This window comes from Hordeum vulgare, chromosome 3H (genome assembly GCF_904849725.1).
Source record: "Hordeum vulgare subsp. vulgare chromosome 3H, MorexV3_pseudomolecules_assembly, whole genome shotgun sequence".
In the NCBI taxonomy this organism is placed as follows: Eukaryota; Viridiplantae; Streptophyta; class Magnoliopsida; order Poales; family Poaceae; genus Hordeum; species Hordeum vulgare.
The window spans coordinates 153,560,900-153,580,611 of record NC_058520.1 but is presented as its reverse complement, the minus strand read 5'-3'; the positions used below and the strand labels follow the sequence as shown (position 1 = coordinate 153,580,611).

Sequence of the window (19,712 nt, the reverse complement as noted above, 5' to 3'; positions counted from 1 at the left end):
AAGTTAACACAGAGGGGCCCTAACCACATAAATATATGAGTACTAATATTACTATTTTTTGCAAAAACAATAGACTCAGTACACTATAATCTATGTTGCATTGTGATCTAGAGTATGAAAAACAAGATCTTAAACACTGAAGGTAAAAGTTGTTCGCTCTTGTACATCGACACTTATATTTCGAGTATTAGGAAAATTCGGCACACTTTCGTCCCCACTCAAGTTATTATCATCCTTGTTTTTCAACATGTTGTTTCTAACAATAACTAAAGCTAATTATTCAGAATTACAAGCAGTTGTATCTATTCTAAAAAGTGCCAATACATCATTTCTATGACTCCATCAAGTCATTAGCAAATGACATCTTGGTAAATTATTAAGAGCAGTCTTGTTAATTATTGGAGCAAGGCATAGAATTAACAGAAAACATATGATAGAAGAAACTAAGAATGTTGGTTAATTAAACTAAAAAAGTGCAAAAGAGAGGCACCTGATCAGTGATCACGTGGATGGCTAGAAAAATAGAAAATGCAAGATCTTGTTGCTGCTTATAGTTCACCAACAAAAATTTGGGTTCCTCTTTTCTAACTCCAAGCAAAACGAGCAATCGGAGTGCGTGACACAACGGTGTAGGAGGATGACCTTCACGCAAGAGCTTGCCTTCACGAACAAATGAACAATCAGAAAAGCCTGTAAAAGGAGATGGGATTTGCAAACCGCATTAGGTTCTTCCGTTAATTGCACCAACAGCTAAATCATAGGATGAGGCGCCGTGTACGTGCCTGATTTGTCGCCTATCTCAAGGAAGACATGAAGTAGAGGCTGAGAAGACTACGCATGTGTGCTGCCGTATTGCATGTGCATGCCGCCCCTCCCGCTCCCTCAGGGCTGGCCCTGGGCGGGGGGTGTGCTGCTGCCCCACTACGATTGCCAGCGAGCAGTGGGAGGCGTGGGGCAGAGCGGCGAAAGGGGCGGGGTGGAGCGGCGGCAAGCAACGACAAGCAGCGGGAGGGGCAGGGCAGAATAGAGCATGTTTGTAAGAAAGCAAACCGTGTTTGTAAGAAAGCAAAGTGTACGTAGGTTAATAACAAACCTGGTATCATAATTTATAATACATAAACCCATGGCAGAAAGGGTTTTCAGAAACTACAATGTGATGCTTACTTTGGTCTGAAGCGATTGAATGGTACACGTTCTTTAAGAATCTCGGTTAGTGCACCCAGTGAGCCCTGCAAATTATTTGAACTGTCAGCTTGAGCTTTGTGTATAGCAGCAATGCACATAGCCTTCATAGTTCATATTACATAGGCAAACAATTACTTGGGATGCTATCAAGAACGGGAAGGCATCCTCAAATGTGAGCTTGTAACCTTGAGCATACTCATGATTAGTCGGCATATTTTCTAAGAAATAATAATACATATTGGACAAACAAAATATGGACTTACACGTTAAAAGGATTTTGGTTTTGTGCATCCATATGATGCCTCCCCACCGTCGTCGATGACGATGTCCATGTCCTCCTCGTCTGATGTGGTCGTGTGGCCCTCGACAGCATGACAATCCTGAAGCACTCGCTAAACCCTGCAATATGAGAATCCGAACATATGTCAGACATGCCTCTTTTCAGATTTTTGGAAAGAAAGCAAGTGATTGATTACTATTTTTGTTGATGCTTCCAACTACAGTCAACAAGAAATTCCTACATTGTTGAAGCAGTCGCAAATCATTGCAATATGGGCATCGAAAGATAAATGAGGGATAAATAAAAATGTAGAGTATACACATGCGTTGTACTCATGTGTCATCTAATGATCTGGCACATGGCTATATAGGCTATTCAGGGAAAATGGAAGCAAGGTGAGTATCCCGTCTAAATTATGGTAACTGATTTGGGCAACAGTAAATGGAATAGGAATGGAATCTTACTTTACATTGATCCCATTCATGAGACAAAAGGTGACCAAAATAATAAACAGTTAGGAAAATGGTTTTTTGGCAGTAGCATATGCTCATTAATGGTGCCTTGCATCCACATGTACCAGAAAATAATTAGAGAAAAGTAGCATGAACATATCCCATCCAAATGTATCTTTAAAAAAAATGAATCAATACTCTTCCAGATATCTCGTCCTATCCCAGACATTAAGAAGTTAGAAATATTTGCTCATGCATTGGGGAAAAGTAAAATTATTAAACAAAAACAGAGTAAATAAAAATAAAAATCTTCTAAAGTTGTTTTGACTACATTGCTATTGTTTCCAAATCAAGAACACAAGATCTTCTTCCTACAATCCTGAAGCACTCGCTAAACCGTGCAATATGAGAATCCGAACATATGTCAAACATGCCTCTTTTCAGATTTTTAGAAAGAAAGCAAGTGATTGATTACTATTTTTGTTGATGCTTCCAACTCCAGTCAACAAGAAATTCCTACATTGTTGCAGCAGTCGCAAATCATTGCAATATGGGCATCGAAAGATAAATGAGGGATAAATAAAAATGTAGAGTATACACATGTGTTGTACTCCTGTGTCATCTAATGATCTGGCACATGGCTAGATAGGCTATTCAAGGAAAATGGAAGCAAGGTGAGTATCCCGTCTAAATTATGGTAACTGATTTGGGCAACAGTAGATGGAATAGGAATGGAATCTTACTTTACATTGATCCCATTCATGAGACAAAAGGTGACCAAAATAATAAACAGTTAGGAAAATGGTTTTTTGGCAGTAGCATATGCTCATTAATGGTGCCTTGCATCCACATGTACCAGAAAATAATTAGAGAAAAGTAGCACGAACATATCCCATCCAAATGTATGTATATATAGTTATAGTGCTGCCACAAGTAGAGTCCGTCTAAGTACATAAGAAGTCCATTATGATTCTCCCCAACCATGAAATTTGATATCATACTGACTTGTCGTTCGTGGAAGCATGACACAAGTTTTTGAACTCGATGTTTTTGACAGGGACAAGTAGCATAGTGTGTCTTATGCTGAGGCGAGTCAACTATTGGGGAACGTCGCATGGGAAACAAAAACATTCCTACGCGCACGAAGACCTATCATGGTGATGTCCATCTACGAGAGGAGATTTGGATCTGCGTACCCTTGTTGATCGCACAGCAGGAAGCGTTAAGAAACGCGGTTGATGTAGTGGAACGTCCTCACGTCCCTCGATATGCCCCGCGATCCGTCCCATGATCCGTCTCGCGATCCGTTGCACGAACCGTCTTGCGATCCATCTCACGATCCGTTTCGATCTAGTGCCGAACGGACGGCACCTCCACGTTCAGCACACGTACATCTCGACGATGATCTCGGCCTTCTTGATCCACCAAGAGAGACGGAGAGGTAGATGAGTTCTCTGGCAGCGTGACGGCGCTCACGAAGGTTGGTGGTGATCTTTCCCAGCATGGCTCCGCCCGAGCTCCGCAGAAATACGATCTAGAGGAAAAACAGTGGAGGTATGTGGTCGGGCTGCCGTGGCAAAGTTGTCTCAAATCAGCCCCAATACCTCTGTATATATAGGTGGGAGGGGAGGGGCCTTGCCTTGGGGCTCAAGGAGCCCCAAGGGGTTCGGCGGAAGCAAGGGGGGAAGTCCTCCCCTTCCAATGGTCCCCGGCACCCCTCCCGGCACTCCCGGTACATTACCGATAAGCCCGAAACTTTTCTGGTGACCAAAACAGGACTTCCTATATATCAATCTTTACCTCCGAACCATTCCGGAGCTCCTCATGACATCCTCGATCTCATTCGGGACTCCGAACAACTTTCGGTTACCAACACCTATAACTTAACTATACCGAAAACATAGTCGAACTTTAAGTGTGCAGACCCTGCGGATTCGAGAACTACGTAGACATGACCCGAGAGACACCTCGGTCAATATCCAATAGCGGGACCTGGATGCCCATATTGGATCCTACATATTCTCCGAAGATCTTATCGGTTGAACCTCAGTGTCAAGGATTCATATAATCCCTTTGTCCTTCGGTATGTTACTTGTCTGAGATTCGATCGTCAGTATCCGCATACCTATTTCAATCTCGTTTACCGGCAAGTCTCTTTACTTGTTCCGTAATACAAGATCCCGTGACTTACACTAAGTCACATTGCTTGCAAGGCTTGTGTGTGATGTTGTATTACCGAGTGGGCCCCGAGATACCTCTCCGTCACACGGAGTGACAAATCCCAGTCTTGATCCATACTAACTCAACGGACACCTTCGGAGATACCTGTAGAGCATCTTTATAGTCACCCAGTTACGTTGTGACGTTTGATACACACAAGGTATTCCTCCAGTGCCAGTGAGTTATATGATCTCATGGTCATAGGAACAAATACTTGACACGCAGAAAACTATATCAATAAAACGACACGATCAATATGCTACGTTCATAGTTTGGGTCTTGTCCATCACATGATTCTCCTAATGATGTGATCCTATTATCAAGTAACAACACTTGCCTATGGTCAGGAAACCTTGACCATCTTTGATCAACGAGCTAGTCAACTAGAGGCTTACTAGGGACAGTGTTTTGTCTATGTATCCACACAAGTATTGTGTTTCCAATCAATACAATTATAGCATGGATAATAAACGATTATCATGAACAAAGAAATATAATAATAACTAATTTATTATTGCCTCTAGGGCATATTTCCAACAGTCTCCCACTTGCACTAGAGTCAATATTCTAGTCCACATCACTATGTGATTCTAACGAATCCAACACCCTTACAGTTCTGGGGTTTGATCACGTCTTGCTTGTGAGAGAGGTTTTAGTCGACGGTTCTGAACCCTTTCAGATCCGAGTGAGCTTTACAAATCTTTATGTCATCTTGTAGATGCTGGTACTACGTGCTATTCGGAAATACTCCAAATATGTACTCTACTATACGAATTCGTTTCACTACTCATAGTTATTCGGATTAGTGTCAAAGCTTGCATTGGCGTAACCCTTTACGACGAACTCTTTAACCACCTCCATAATCGAGAAAATTTCCTTAGTCCATTTAGTTACTAAGGATAACTTTGACCGCTGATCAATGATTCAATCCTGGATCACTCTCTGTACCTCTTAACAGACTTGCTGCAAGGCACACATCAGGTGCGGTACTCAGCATGGCATACTTTAGAGTCTACTGCCAAGGCATAGAAGACGACCTTCGTCTATTCTCTTTATTCTGCCGTGGTCGGGTATTGAGTCTTACTCAAATTCACACCTTACAACATAGTCAAGAACTCCTTCTTTGCTGATCTATTTTGAACTCCTTCAAAAACTTGTCAAGGCATGCATCTTGTTGAAACTTCTATTAAGTGTTTCGATCTATCTCCATAGATTTTGATGTTCAATGTTCAAGTAGCTCAATCCAGGTATTCCTTTGAAAAACTCCTTTCAAACAACCGTTTATGCTTCATAGAAATTCTACATCACTTCTGATCAACAATATGTCAACCACATATACTTATGAGAAATTCTATAGTGCTCCCACTCACTTCTTTGGAAATACAAGTTTCTCATAAACCTTGTACAAACCCAAAATCTTTGATCATCTCATCAAAGTGTATATTCCAACTCCGAGATTCTTGCACCAGTCCATTGAAGGATAGCTGGAGCTTGCATACTTGTTAGTATCCGTACGATCGACAAAACATTCTAATTGTATCACATACAATTTTCCCTCAAGGAAAACGTCGAGGAAACAATGTTTTGACATCCCATGTGCAATATTTCATAAATAATGCAGCAACTACTAACATAATTCTAACAGACTTTTAGCATCGCTACGAGTGAGAAAGTCTCATCATAGTCAACTATTTGATCTTGTCGGAAACATCTTTGCGACAAGTCGAGCTTTTCTTAATAGTGACTTATCACCATCATCGTTTGTCTTCCTTTTAAAGATCCATCTTTACTTAATAGTCTTACTACCATCAAGAAGTTCCTCCAAATTCTACACTTTGTTTTATACATGGATTCTCTCTCGGATTTCATGGCCTCCAACCATTTGTCGGAATCCGGGCCCACCATTGCTTCTCCAAAACTCGTAGGTTCATTGTTGTTCAACAACATGACCTCCAAGACAGGGTTACCGTACCACTCTGTACCAGTACGCTACCTTGTCGACCTACGAGGTTTGTAGTAACTTGATCCAATGCTTAATGATCATCATCATCAGCTTCCACTTCAATTGGTGTAGGCGCCACAGGAACAACTTCCTGCACCCTGCTACACACTGTTTGAAGTGATAACCTCAACAAGTTCTACCACCCTCCCACTCAATTCTTTCGAGAGAAACCTTTCCTCGAGAAAGGATCCGTTTTCTAGAAACAAACACTTTGCTTCCGGATCTGAGATAGGAGATGTATCCAACTATTTTGGATATCCTATGAAGATGCATTTATCCGCTTTGGGTTCGAGCTTATCGGACTAAAACCTTTTCACATAAGTTTCGCAGCCCCAAACTTTCAAGAAACGACAGCTTAGATTTCTCTAAACCTCATTCTATACTGTGTCATCTCAACGGAATTACGCGGTGCCCTATTTAAAGTGAATGTTGTTGTATCTAATGTATAACCCATAAACGATAGTGGTAATTCGATAAGAGACATCATAGCATGCACCATATCAAATAGGTCACGGCTATGACACCATCACACCATGGTGTTCTTGGTGGCATGAATTGCGAAACAACTTCCACATTGTCTTAACTGTGTACCAAAACTCGCAACTCAGATATTCATCTCTATGATCATATCGTAGACAATTTATCCTCTTGTTACGACGAACTTCACTCTGAAACAGAATTGAACTTTTTCAATATTTCAGACTTTGTGATTCATTAAGTAAATACTCATGTATCTACTCAAATCGCCATTGAAGTAAGAACATAATGATATCCACTGTGTGCCTCAGCACCCATTGGACTACATACATCAAAATGTATTACTTCCAACAAGTTACTATCTTGTCTCATCTCAATGAAAACAAGGCCTTGCTCATGTGGTATGATTTGCATGTCACAAGTGATTCAAAATCAAGTGAGTATAAAGATCCATCAGTATAGAGCCTCTTCATGCAATTTATACCAACACGACTCGAGCGGCAGTGCCATAAGTAAGTGGTACTATCATCATTACCTTGTATCTTTTGGCACCAATATCATGAACATGTGTAACACTACGATCGAAATTCAATAAACCATTGAAGGTGATTATTCAAGCAAATAGAACAACTATTATTCTCTTTAAATGAATAATCGTATTGCAATAAACATTATCCAATCATGTTCATGCTCAACGCAAACACCAAATAACAATTATTTAGGTTTTACCTCCAATCTCGATGATAGAGGGAGCGTGCGACGTTTGATCACATCAACCTTGGAAACACTTCCAACACTTATCGTCACCTCGCCTTTAGCTAATCTCCATTTATACTGTAGCTTTCATTTCGTGTTACTAATCACTTAGCAACCGAACCGGTATCCAATACCCTCGCGCTACTAGGAGTACTAGTAAAGTACACATCAACATCATGTATATCAAATATACTTCTTTCGACTTTGCCAGCCTTCTTATCTACCAAGTATCTATGGTAGCTCCGCCTCAGTGATCGTTCCCCTGATAACAGAAGCACTTAGTCTCGGGTTTGGGTTTAATCTTGGGTCTCTTCATTAGTGCATCAACTGTTTTGCCGTTTCACGAAGTATCCCTTCTAGCCCTTGCCTTTTCTTGAAACTTAGTGGTTTTACTAACCATCAACTATTGATGCTCCTTTTTGATTTCTACTTTCGCAGTGTCAAACATTGTGAATCGCTCAAGGATCGTTGTACCTATCCTTGATATGTTATAGTTCATCACGAAGCTCTCAAAGCTTGGTGGCAGTGACTTTGGAGAACCATCACTATCTCATCTGGAAGATTAACTCCCACTTTATTCAAGCGATTGTCGTACTCAAACAATCTGAGCACACGCTCAACGATTGAGCTTTTCTCCTTTTACTTCATGGACAAAGAATCTTGTCGGAGGTCTCATACCTCTTAATAAGGGCACAAGCATGAAATCACAATTTCATCTCTTTAGAACATCTCTTATATTCCGTGACGTTTCAAAACGTCTTCGGCGCCTTGCTTCTAAGCCATTAAGTATTTTGCACTGAACTATCGCGTAGTCATCAGAAACGTGTATGTCGGATGTTCACAACATCCACAGACGACGCTCGAGGTGCAGCACACCGAGTTGTGCATTAAGGACATAAGCCTTCTGTGCAGCAATGAGGACAATCCTTAGTTTTACAGACTCAGTCCGCAAAGTTTGCTACTATCAACTTTCAACTAAATTTTCTCTAGGAACATATAAAAACAGTAGAGCTATAGCGCAAGCTACATCGTAGTTCGCAAAGACCATTAGACTATGTTCATGACAATTAGTTCACTTAATCATATTACTTAAGAACTCTCACTCAAAAAGTACATCTCTCTAGTCATTTGAGTGGTACATGATCCAAATCCACTATCTCAAGTCTGGTCATCACGTGAGTCGAGAATAGTTTCAGTGGTAAGCATCTCTATGCTAATCATATCAACTATACGATTCATGCTCGACCTTTCGGTCTCATGTGTTCCGAGGCCATGTCTGCACATGCTAGGCTCATCACGTTTAACCCGAGTGTTCCGCGTGTGCAACTATTTTTCACCCGTTGTATGTGAACGTTGAGTCTATCACACCCGATCATCACGTGGTGTCTCGAAACGACAAACTGTCGCAACGGTGCACAATCGGGGAGAACACAATTTTGCCTTGAAATTTTAGTGAGAGATCACCTCATAATGCTACCGTCGTTCTAAGCATAATAAGATGCATAAAGGATTAACATCACATGCAATTCATAAGTGACATGATATGGCCATCGTGATGTGCTTCTTGAACTCTATCACCAAAGCACCGGCACGATCTTCTTGTCACCGGCGTCACACCATGATCTCCATCATCGTGTCGCCATCGGGGTTGTCGTGCTACTCATGCTATTACTACTAAAGCTATGTCCTAGAAATATAGTAAACGCATCTGCAAGCACAAACGTTAGTTTAAAGACAACCCTATGGCTCCTACCGGTTGCCGTACCATCGACGTGCAAGTTGATATTAACTATTACAACATGATCATCTCATACATCCAATATATCACATCACGTCTTTGGCCATATCACATCACATCTTTGGCCATATCACATCAAAAGCATACCCTGCAAAAACAAGTTAGACATCCTCTAATTGTTGTTGCATGTTTTACGTGGTTGCCATGGGTATCTAGTAGGATCGCATCTTACTTATGCAAACACCACAACGGAGATGTATGAATTGCTATTTAAGCTCTCTCCAAGGACCTCCTCGGTCAAATCCGATTCAACTAAAGTTGGAGAAACCGACACTCGCCAGTCATCTTTGAGCAACGGGGTTGCTCGTAGCGATGAAACCAGTCTCTCGTAAGTGTACGAGTAATGTCGGTCCGAGCCGCTTCGATTCAACAATACCGCGGAATCAAGAAAAGACTAAGGAGGGCAGCAAATCGCACATCACCGCCCACAAAAACTTTTGTGTTCTACTCGAGATAACATCTACGCATGAACCTAGCTCATGATGCCACTAAGGGGAACGTCGCATGGGAAACAAAAAATTTCCTACGCGCACGAAGACCTATCATGGTGATGTCCATCTACGAGAGGAGATTTGGATCTACGTACCCTTGTAGATCGCACAGCAGGAAGCGTTAAGAAACGCGGTTGATGTAGTGGAACGTCCTCACGTCCCTCGATCCGCCCCGCGAACCGTCCCATGAACCGTCCCACGAACCGTCCCGCGATCCGTCTCGCGATCCGTTGCACGAACCGTCTTGCGATCCATCTCACGATCCATTCCGATCTAGTGCCGAACGGACGGCACCTCCGCGTTCAGTACACGTACAGCTCGACGATGATCTCGGCCTTCTTGACCCACCAAGAGAGACGGAGAGGTAGATGAGTTCTCCGGCAGCGTGACGGCACTCCGGAGGTTGGTGGTGATCTATCCCAGCAGGGCTCCGCTCGAGCTCCGTAGAAATACGATCTAGAGGAAAAACAGTGGAGGTATGTGGTCGGGCTGCCGTGGCAAAGTTGTCTCAAATCAGCCCCAATACCTCCGTATATATAGGTGGGAGGGGAGGGGCCTTGCCCCCAAGGGGTTTGGCCGAAGCAAGGGGGGAAGTCCTCCCCTTCCAAAGGTCCCCGGCACCCCTCCCGGCACTCCCGGTACATTACCGATAAGCCCAAAACTTTTCTGGTGACCAAAACAGGACTTCCTATATATCAATCTTTACCTCCGGACCATTCCGGAGCTCCTCGTGATGTCCTCGATCTCATACGGGACTCCGAACAACTTTCGGTTACCAACACCTATAACTTAACTATTCCGAAAACATCGTCGAACTTTAAGTGTGCAGACCCTGGGTGTTCGAGAACTATGTAGACATGACCGAGAGACTCCTCGGTCAATATCCAATAGCGGGACCAGGATGCCCATATTGGATCCTACATATTCTCCGAAGATCTTATCGGTTGAACCTCAGTGTCAAGGATTCATATAATCCCGTATGTTATTCCCTTTGTCCTTCGGTATGTTACTTGTCTGAGATTCGATCGTCAGTATCCGCATACCTATTTCAATCTCGTTTACCGGCAAGTCTCTTTACTTGTTCCGTAATACAAGATCCCGTGACTTACACTAAGTCACATTGCTTGCAAGGCTTGTGTGTGATGTTGTATTACCGAGTGGGCCCCGAGATACCTCTCCGTCACACGGAGTGACAAATCCCAGTCTTGATCCATACTAACTCAACGGACACCTTCGGAGATACCTGTAGAGCATCTTTATAGTCACCCAGTTACGTTGTGACGTTTGATACACACAAGGTATTCCTCCAGTGCCAGTGAGTTATATGATCTCATGGTCATAGGAACAAATACTTGACACGCAGAAAACTATATCAATAAAACGACACGATCAATATGCTACGTTCATAGTTTGGGTCTTGTCCATCACATGATTCTCCTAATGATGTGATCCTATTATCAAGTAACAACACTTGCCTATGGTCAGGAAACCTTGACCATCTTTGATCAACGAGCTAGTCAACTAGAGGCTTACTAGGGACAGTGTTTTGTCTATGTATCCACACAAGTATTGTGTTTCCAATCAATACAATTATAGCATGGATAATAAACGATTATCATGAACAAAGAAATATAATAATAACTAATTTATTATTGCCTCTAGGGCATATTTCCAACATCAACTCTACAAGAGTTTATTGTTGTAGATGGAAGTGTTGTTGCCTATTGGGAGTTTGCACCCAGAATCTGCAATGTCATGATTCCAGTTAGGATAAAAAGTCAAAATCCAATGAAGATACCATCAGGGAAAATCATTTTCTAATACCGGAAAGGTTAGTTGTGTGCAAAAGTAAATTTGTCTGCACTAATCAACATGATTTGTCATAACGTGCATGTATGTTAATGAAAAAAAAACAAGAGAAATTAGGGAGTTGGGTAACATACCTGGGAGGTCCGGCGGGGAGAGAGAGGACGTCCGACGTGGCGCGGGGCGCGGCGGTGGTGGAGAGGCGGAGAGGGCGGCCGACGGGGAGGGAGAGGAGCCCCGGCGAGGAGGGAGAGGGCGCGGGGCGAGGAGCCCGGCGTGGCGAGCGGAGGGCCGACGGGGTGAGCGGCGACAGGCCGAACGAGGGCGCGGGTGGGCGGGCCGATCCGGCGGTGCGGGGCGAGCGCCGAGCGGCGGAACCGGCGGGGCGGGCCGATCCGGCGGTGCGGGGCGAGGGCCGAGCGGCGGAACCGGCGGGGCGGGCCGATCCGGCGGTGCGGGGCGAGCGCCGAGCGGCGGAACCGATGGGACGGGCCGATCCGGCGGTGCGGGGCAAGCGCCGAGCAGCGAAACCGGCGGGGCGGGCTGATCGGGCGAGCGAGAGGTGACGGGCCGGGGGGGTGCAAGCGGCTGAGGCAATGGCGGTTGCGCGAGGCCGGGGCGGACCGAGCGGTAGACTTCGCGTGCGTGGGACGGTGGGAGGGGGTGTCGCTAGCAAGGGGATTAGGATGGGGTTTCGTTAGCGATTGTTAACAACGTTTTTAGACCCCTGATCATGTAATTAAACGGTGTAGATTGCGAGTTGGATCTGCTCTTTCATGCTTTTATGCTTTTATTAGTAGAGATAAAGTTTTTCGTATCTGTTAGTGGGATCTGTTTTCCATTCCATCGGCCTATGTAGACAAAACACATTTCATCCTGAAATGCATCCCACAACCACTGATCTACAAAACGGTTTACCCAACGACTAAGCAATATGCCCCTAACCCCTCTTGTATCAAGATATCGGTAGTTGACCCCTAAAAAAATACATCTTCTCAAGAAAAGGAAGAGAAAAGTCATTGGTAGTTGAAATCAAGGAACCGACCCACACTTCTCCACCGTGGCTACATGAGAAAGAGTGGCCGACACAGCTTTATACCCAAGAACAAGTACACATCTTCTGAAATAAAATGAAAAGAATAACAGCAGGCACATGTGATGAATGATTGACACATCTGTCATTTCATGTACGTACACATTATGTAAGGCAGAGGTCATGATTTGCACATATGGTAATTAACTTTAGGAACTTTATAATCCATCCATTTCGAAATCATGCTCTCAGTTACACTTACCTGCCCACATTGCATTAGTAATTTTTGTAGACATATTTAGTTATCTCAGCCTTATCAGTCAAATTTAAACTGCACCATCTAACTCATCTGATCAGACTACTGACAGAAGTGATCGTCTCGACCGCTGCCCCGAGGTTGAATCCCCCAACTGTGCTCCGGTGCCAAGGTACTGGTTCATAAGTCTACTGTTCAGAGATCCATATTTCTTAGGCGTGTGCCTGATCATTGCACTGGCGCTGGGTGATGGTTCGTCTTTGTCTAGATGGACTGCTTCGATCTTGTCGATCAACGACGACGAAGACCATGAGGCCGAAACCGGGGGAGATTCGGGCAGTGTGTGGTCAGCTGCCGACCTCATCTTCATTGATGGACTTGCCAAGGTTCGCTTGTTGCCGAATAGGGAGTTCACCTTGGAGTACCTCTGCCTCAGCGGTGTCGGGGTAGTCTCGACATGGCTCCAGCTCTTGACGGAGTCCACCGAGGAGGCGTCATCGTCCGATTCCCTGGGGCTACCAGCTGATTTCTTCCCCTTGCGAAGCGGCCATCTGAGCAGGACCTTGAGGTGTCTAGCCGCGCTCTGCATGGAATTCAGCCTCTTAATACCAGGTCCCAGGGTTACAAGTTCAGCACTCTTGCCAACGCTAGAGAACGAGGTCGTTCTTGTTCTCGTTCTTTCACTGACGCCTGACGCATCAATGCCCGCATGGAGGAAAATCTCGGCATCTGAGATTCTGAAAGAAGTCCCCGGGCTGCCCACAATGTGGTGCATCTTCAGTTGAGAAGCAATGGCGGACCTCGTCTCATGATCCCTCGAGTTCGAGATCCCGCCGGCCAGAATCAGCTCCTTGATGAGTATCTCAGACGATGCAGTGTGCGGCTGCTTCCTCAGTAAATCCAGCGGAGTCATGCCGTTGCTGTCACGGACGTTCAGGTCGATCGATGGCACGGTCATCAGGAGCTCAACGAGGCTGGAGTGCAGATTACCAACCACTGCCAGATGAAGCACGGTCCTTCCATCGTCGTTCTGCACGTTGATTACATCGCTGACATCCATGATTGATCCAGAGACCAGATGCTTCGTGAGCTGCATCTGACGATCAAGCCTTCGGAAGCCAAGAGTTCTGAAGCCAGTAAGTGCCATATGGAGGAACGTGTCACCAACTTCATTTCTAGCTGATATAAGTGATGGTGATGCAGTCATCAGGGCTTCCACCACCGGTAAATGACCTCGGAATGCTGCTATATGCAACGCTGTATTCCCTTGCTCATCTACAGAGTTGACGATGTCAAAAGCGACAATCAGATACTTCACAACCTGCAGTAAGAATGTGTTAGTACTGCGTCCAGCAGTTGCTGAAAAGTCCAATGAACCTGATGTTGCACCAAAATAATGATAGTTCCCACGGTGAGACACCATATGTTTTAGAATGATAATTCCCACGGTTAGTACTTCTAAAAACTTGTACAGACTAGCACTAAATATCATGAACTAATTACCACGGCTCCCAAGCAAAGTGAGCACCATTACAATAATTAAAGTACGCCGCCAAAAGACTGATTACCCAAAAAATATATTTCTGTGTACAGGCAGAATCACAACCTGGCTGGCATGTTGAATGTTCACAAGATCAACTTATAGCAACAATCATGTCAAACAGAACAGGCGTTATTTTTCTCAGATTTCGGTGGTCGCTCGAATGTGTGATATTGTCTCACAAGCTAGCAACTAATCTCAGAGTTAAATGGATTTAGCCCTGCTCATCGCCACTTCGAGACGATTAATGCTGTTTAATTCCCCCTTAAATCAATTATTACATATGGCTAAAGAACGACATGTCAATTATAGGCAAAATATAACTGAGGCAGTCAGATATCATCAAGATTCAGAAGCAGAAGCAGAATCACCTCAACTTGGCCCCTTGCAGCCGCGGCATGCAAGATGGTGGCGCCCTGCGCGTCCTGGTACGCAGCGGCATCGGAGCAACCCTGCAGGAGCTCCGTGAGGATCTCCAGGTCACCGCCCCTCGCCGCGGCGTGCATTGCCCGGTTCATCATCTCGCGCCTGAACATGTACCCCCCACGATTGGTAGCAGCAGCAGGGGTATCTCCCGAATCCCCAGCCGGAGAGAGCACCGCGTTGAGCAACATCCGGAACACCTCCGGGCGCCTGCTCCTGGCGGCGGCGTAGAGGACGTCGGTCACGCCGTACTCCCCCTCGCCGAACACCAGCAGGGGCTGCCTCCCGAGGAGCTCCCGCACAAAGCCCGCGTCCCCGGCCGCGGCCGCCGTGTAGAGCAGCCAGCCGCCGTAGCCGGCCCGGATGAGCCGGTTCCCCCCAGGCCGAGCGCGGGACTCGCAGTCGAGGAGCAGGCAGCGGGCGACGGAGGCGCGGTTCGCGGCGGCGTCGGCGAAGCGCATGTCGTCGTCCCAGACGGACTCGAGGCGGCGGATGCGGCGCAGGGAGGTGAGCTTGATGAGGAGATTGGCGTCCAGGTGGAGCAGCTCCCTGACGACGTCGTAGTGGCCGCTCGCGGCCGCCCAGTCGATGGGCGTGGCGTACCACCACTGGTCGCCCGTGCTCTCCCACCGGAGCGGGAAGTGGGACTCCTCCATCTCCATCTCCATGGACCGCTACCGGTTGGTTAATCCACCTGCAGAGACGATAGACGAGGAAGCTGAGCAAACTCAACCCCGGAACAGAAGCCAAATCTGGATAAACTACTGCGAATTTGGGGCGGTGAATGGTTGAATAACCATTAACCATTTCTTCTGGTATGATCGATTGATCGAACATCAAAGCAACTCGGCAGTTGCGGCGGCTTCAAAGAAAAGAATTATTATTCCGTGTGCGATCAGTTATGGAAGGGGTTATTAAGAATGGGAACTGCCCATGCTGGGCTGCGCGATGCGGGCAGGTTGAAGCATTGATTTAACTCAATAGTGAGCAACAGGTGAGGTGAGTACCTCAGAGCAGAGTCAGAGATACGGACATGGAAGGCGTAGGCCATGGCCATGGGAGCAGCAGCTGCGAGACAGAGGTTCCATCTCCATCTCCATCTCCGTCTCTCGGACCAACCAAGCGCATGAATACATGGAGATAGAGGACTGGATCACCTCCGCGTGCTTGTCTCGAGTGGCCAGCTCAGCTGGGAGGAACCCCACAACCACAAGAGAGGGAGAGGCAGGTCGTCAAGGGAGGGGAAAGGGGAATGGAACGAGCGGGGCCATGTGAGCTCTCGAGACCTTTTCAAGCTCAGAATTCAGAGAAAGGCACGCAAGACAAAGCCTGCAGAATGGGACCAGGTCCATTCCCTCCCTCCCTCCCTCCAAAAAGAACAATGGATTTACGGCAAGAACCAAGAATGCAGGCACAAGTTTTGGGTGCAACAAAAGATTAACTAATTGATCTACTTGAGAAAAATATTACTAGCAAGTTTGGGCTTACCTACTGTTGCCGCTGCCTTGAGAGTAATCTACTCTACTGTATCTCTATCCTATGAAGCTCCGTCAAACCGGCCATTTAACCTTAGTTTCTCTTCACAATAATATATGCACTTTTTCTAGACCTTACTGTATTATTCTACAGCCAGGAATGCCTTAGCCGGTTCTCTGAAGCTTGCAGGCGTTCTGGTTCGCACGGAAGCGGATTTGTCCAGACAGAAGAGAACGATGCCTGCTGGCCACCCGAAAGGTAGGAGGCAAGCCAAAGAGGATAATGATTTGGACCTGCAATTCGGACGCAAATCTCATTCTGGCTGCCAAACATAGAAAAGTCTGGTCATAACTGCCAAGCTAGAAAAAGACAGTGTTGGGATCTGTTTTCTTCAGTTGGAAAGAGTTATTTATCCCTTTACTAGCAATAATTAATTTTTGGAGACACGATCTGCTCTTAGGACGTTTTCATAGAGCACTTTCAATGATTGGCGCTTAGTACAATTTTATAGGCAAAACGTGTTAGGATATTATAAGCAATGTTTGGTTAACAATACTTGGTTAAGATTAATATAGATTAGAATCACTACAAGTGCACTGACATTGCTAAATGTAAGTCTTTATAAAGATTACACTACGAACTACATACAAAACGAAATGAATCTCTAAAAATAGTATGACAGACTATGAACATGCACATACGCGGCCAAAAGGCACATGTCAACAGAGAGGTTCAGCAAATGCTGGCCATGGTGGTAAAAATAAGGTGACCGTTCGCCATAGTCGGGGCTATTAGGCTGGCTTTCGGCCTCGTTGACAATATCTAGGCGCGCTGGTCGTGTCCTCAACAACCAAAATTTTATTCACACTTATGACCATAACATGCAAACAAATTATGTTAATTTTAGTTTAATTGCTTTTTAAGAATCCACTACTCTAATGAATAACAAAGAAGATTAAATAGATGGTTTTTAGGTCAACTCTAATGCACGATCCCAAACGAACGTCCATTTCGTCCGCTTTGTGTTCATTTATGGGTGGCAATGGAGATGGAGTCGTATCAGTCTGAATTTGTGGATGCGTCGGCCGTGCGTCCAACGCGAGTCCACATTTCGGCAGCATCTCGTCCGCTGTGCATGCAAGATATGAAAAAAAGGATGTGGCAATAGTTTCCCTCGTCGGCCATGCCCGCCTTCCCTCCTTTTTTCTTACGAGCGGCATATTGGTCTTTGAACTTGGCACAATCTTTGATGAGCGACCAACAATGCGTGAGAGTAAATGGCTTGTTCTTGTGTCGAGCCTTGAAGGCTTCCAAAGATTGGAATGCCTATAGAACCAAATATGCAGCCACATTTGTAAAATGGAAGGACACAAAATACATGAAAACATAAAATTGCATGCCAACATGAATGGACACATGACAAAAAACGAGAGGTTCATACCAAGTCACCAATGCCTAGGCCACTCACGGTACGGGCTTGAACGCTCTCAAGCATGGCACAATATTTGTTACACTCTTGCTGGATGAACCCCCATGTCTTTTGGATTGAACTGAAGCCGCACGCGCATGCAAATTAGTAGGGGGCAAACATCCTTCTCTCATGAAAGTCCTTGTGAAATATAGTCCAAAAGACGGATCCTTTTTGCTCGTCACCTTTCATGGGATCTTGGCCTATCTCCATCCAACTCTTGCAAATCAGTTTGTCCTCCACTTGGGTGTAAATCCCATGCGAATGCTTTGCCTCCTCTTTTGTGCCTCGACCCTTTACGTAACCTCATTGATAAAAACCAATTGCTCCGCCAAAATGTCAACCTCTTGTTCCCCATCGTCACAATACAAGTCATCACCTTCATCCCAAGAGTTGACATGGCCGTCCTGATCTTCATCATGGCTGGAGAATTGAGTGTCTTCATAGTGGCCTTGACCATCATGGCTTTGGGTCGTGTCGGGATTAAAAGCTTGCCCTTGGCCGTTGACGTGGAAGGCCTCACCACGACCCTCGAAGATGACATTCTCCATGAACGCCGCATAGTCAGGGTCGTCGAACGTCGGCGTCGGCAGTGGCATTCCGTCGAACAACCTGCGGGTTGAGGCCATGTTCGCCGAAGGGAACGACTGATGTTGCTTCCTTTGCGTCCCGTCGGACAGTTGGCCAGCGTCACTATACCCCGGCGTGACGTTGAGGTCAATGACGCCTGCGGGCGTGGTTGGAGCTGAAAAGACCACGATGACGCCTAGAGGGGGGTGAATAGGCTATTTAAAAACTTCTTCGGATTTGGCTTAAACCTAATGCGGAAATAAACTAAGAGGATACTTTTCAAGCACAAATCCTAAATGCAATAGGCACCGCAACGTGTATCAGCAACACGATCTACCAAGATGGACAAAATACAGTTACTAACAAGCACAAGAAAGTTACACAAACTTACTTGAGCTATATCACACGACAAGTAGGTGAACGACACAAGATACTAGATCACACTATAGCACATGATATATCAAAAGCTGCAAGTGTGAACGTGTGGATATAGAGGGTATGCTTGAATGATTAATCTTGTACAAAGAAATAGCCAACACAATATAATGAGCACAAACAATATGCAATGTATGTATGCTCAAGTAACACAAGTAAACCACAAGTAAGGAGTTAGGGTTCAGGATAACCAAGGTCACTAACACGAAGATGTATCCCGATGTTCACTTCCTTGGAGGGAAGCTAGTCACCGTTAGAGAGGTGGATGTTACCACAAAGGCACACCAACGCCATGAAGGCTCACCCTATTCTCCCTTTGAGATAACACCACAAAGGCGTTTCTCAACCACTAGTGGTAAGCCTTTGAGGTGGCTTCCAAACCCTCACAAACTTTTCCGGGGGGTAATCACACGGATTGATTCCTCTCCGAAGAACTCCTACCGCCTAGGAGTCTCCAACCTCCAAGAGTAACAAGATCACGGGGAATGCTCAAAACTTCCTCAAATCTCAAATAGCTTGGGTTGAGAGAAGGAGAGGGAGACGATCTATCTTTTGATTGGAACAACTCTCAAAGGGGCTCACAAATGCTCTCGGGATCTAAGATTTGCTGTGAGCAAATGTGTGTGAGGTAGAAATGTGTTCTTATGAGGATATGGCTGTGTTGGGCACCCTCTCACGAAGTGGGAGGGGGTATTTATAGTGGAGAAGGGAAAGTGACCGTTGGGGTCACTTAAGTCTGACAGTGGTTGGACGTCCGGCAGTTCTCGGATATCCGGATGCCCACAAGGTTTCGTAAGTCCGACAGGGGTCGGTCGTCCGAGGGATGTACATATATCAGGAACCACTCTGAAGTCGAACAGGGACCGGACGTCCAGAGGAAGCCGGATGTCCGAGACTTTGGCTCTGTTCAAGGGCACCGGATTTCCGAAGGAGGTCGGACGTCTGGCCCTCGGACGACCGGAGGAGGCCGGATGTCCGTGTTATTTGACTCAAATTTCTCTGGTGCAAGATTCCGGATTTCTGAAGGAGGTCGGACGTCCGGCC

At 45.5% G+C, this 19,712-nt stretch overlaps 1 protein-coding gene across 3 annotated transcripts; it reads right to left on the bottom strand.

Annotated features, from left to right (window-relative positions):
* Positions 1 to 12,700: 12,700 nt before the first annotated feature.
* On the bottom strand, positions 12,701 to 16,396 carry LOC123443333 (putative ankyrin repeat protein RF_0381). Of its 3 annotated transcripts, none has more exons than XM_045119667.1 (3): positions 16,208 to 16,396; positions 14,668 to 15,413; positions 12,701 to 14,077 (listed from the first exon to the last, which is right to left on the bottom strand). In XM_045119667.1, exons 2-3 carry the CDS (start codon positions 15,385 to 15,387, stop codon positions 12,854 to 12,856), a joined length of 1,944 nt encoding a protein of 647 aa, XP_044975602.1. In that variant the 5' UTR covers positions 15,388 to 15,413; positions 16,208 to 16,396; the 3' UTR covers positions 12,701 to 12,853. The 3 variants fall into 3 exon arrangements, with proteins under 3 accessions (XP_044975602.1, XP_044975601.1, XP_044975604.1); XM_045119666.1 differs by lacking the exon at positions 16,208 to 16,396 and adding an exon at positions 15,727 to 16,061; XM_045119669.1 differs by lacking the exon at positions 16,208 to 16,396 and adding an exon at positions 15,524 to 15,661.
* Positions 16,397 to 19,712: the final 3,316 nt, after the last annotated feature.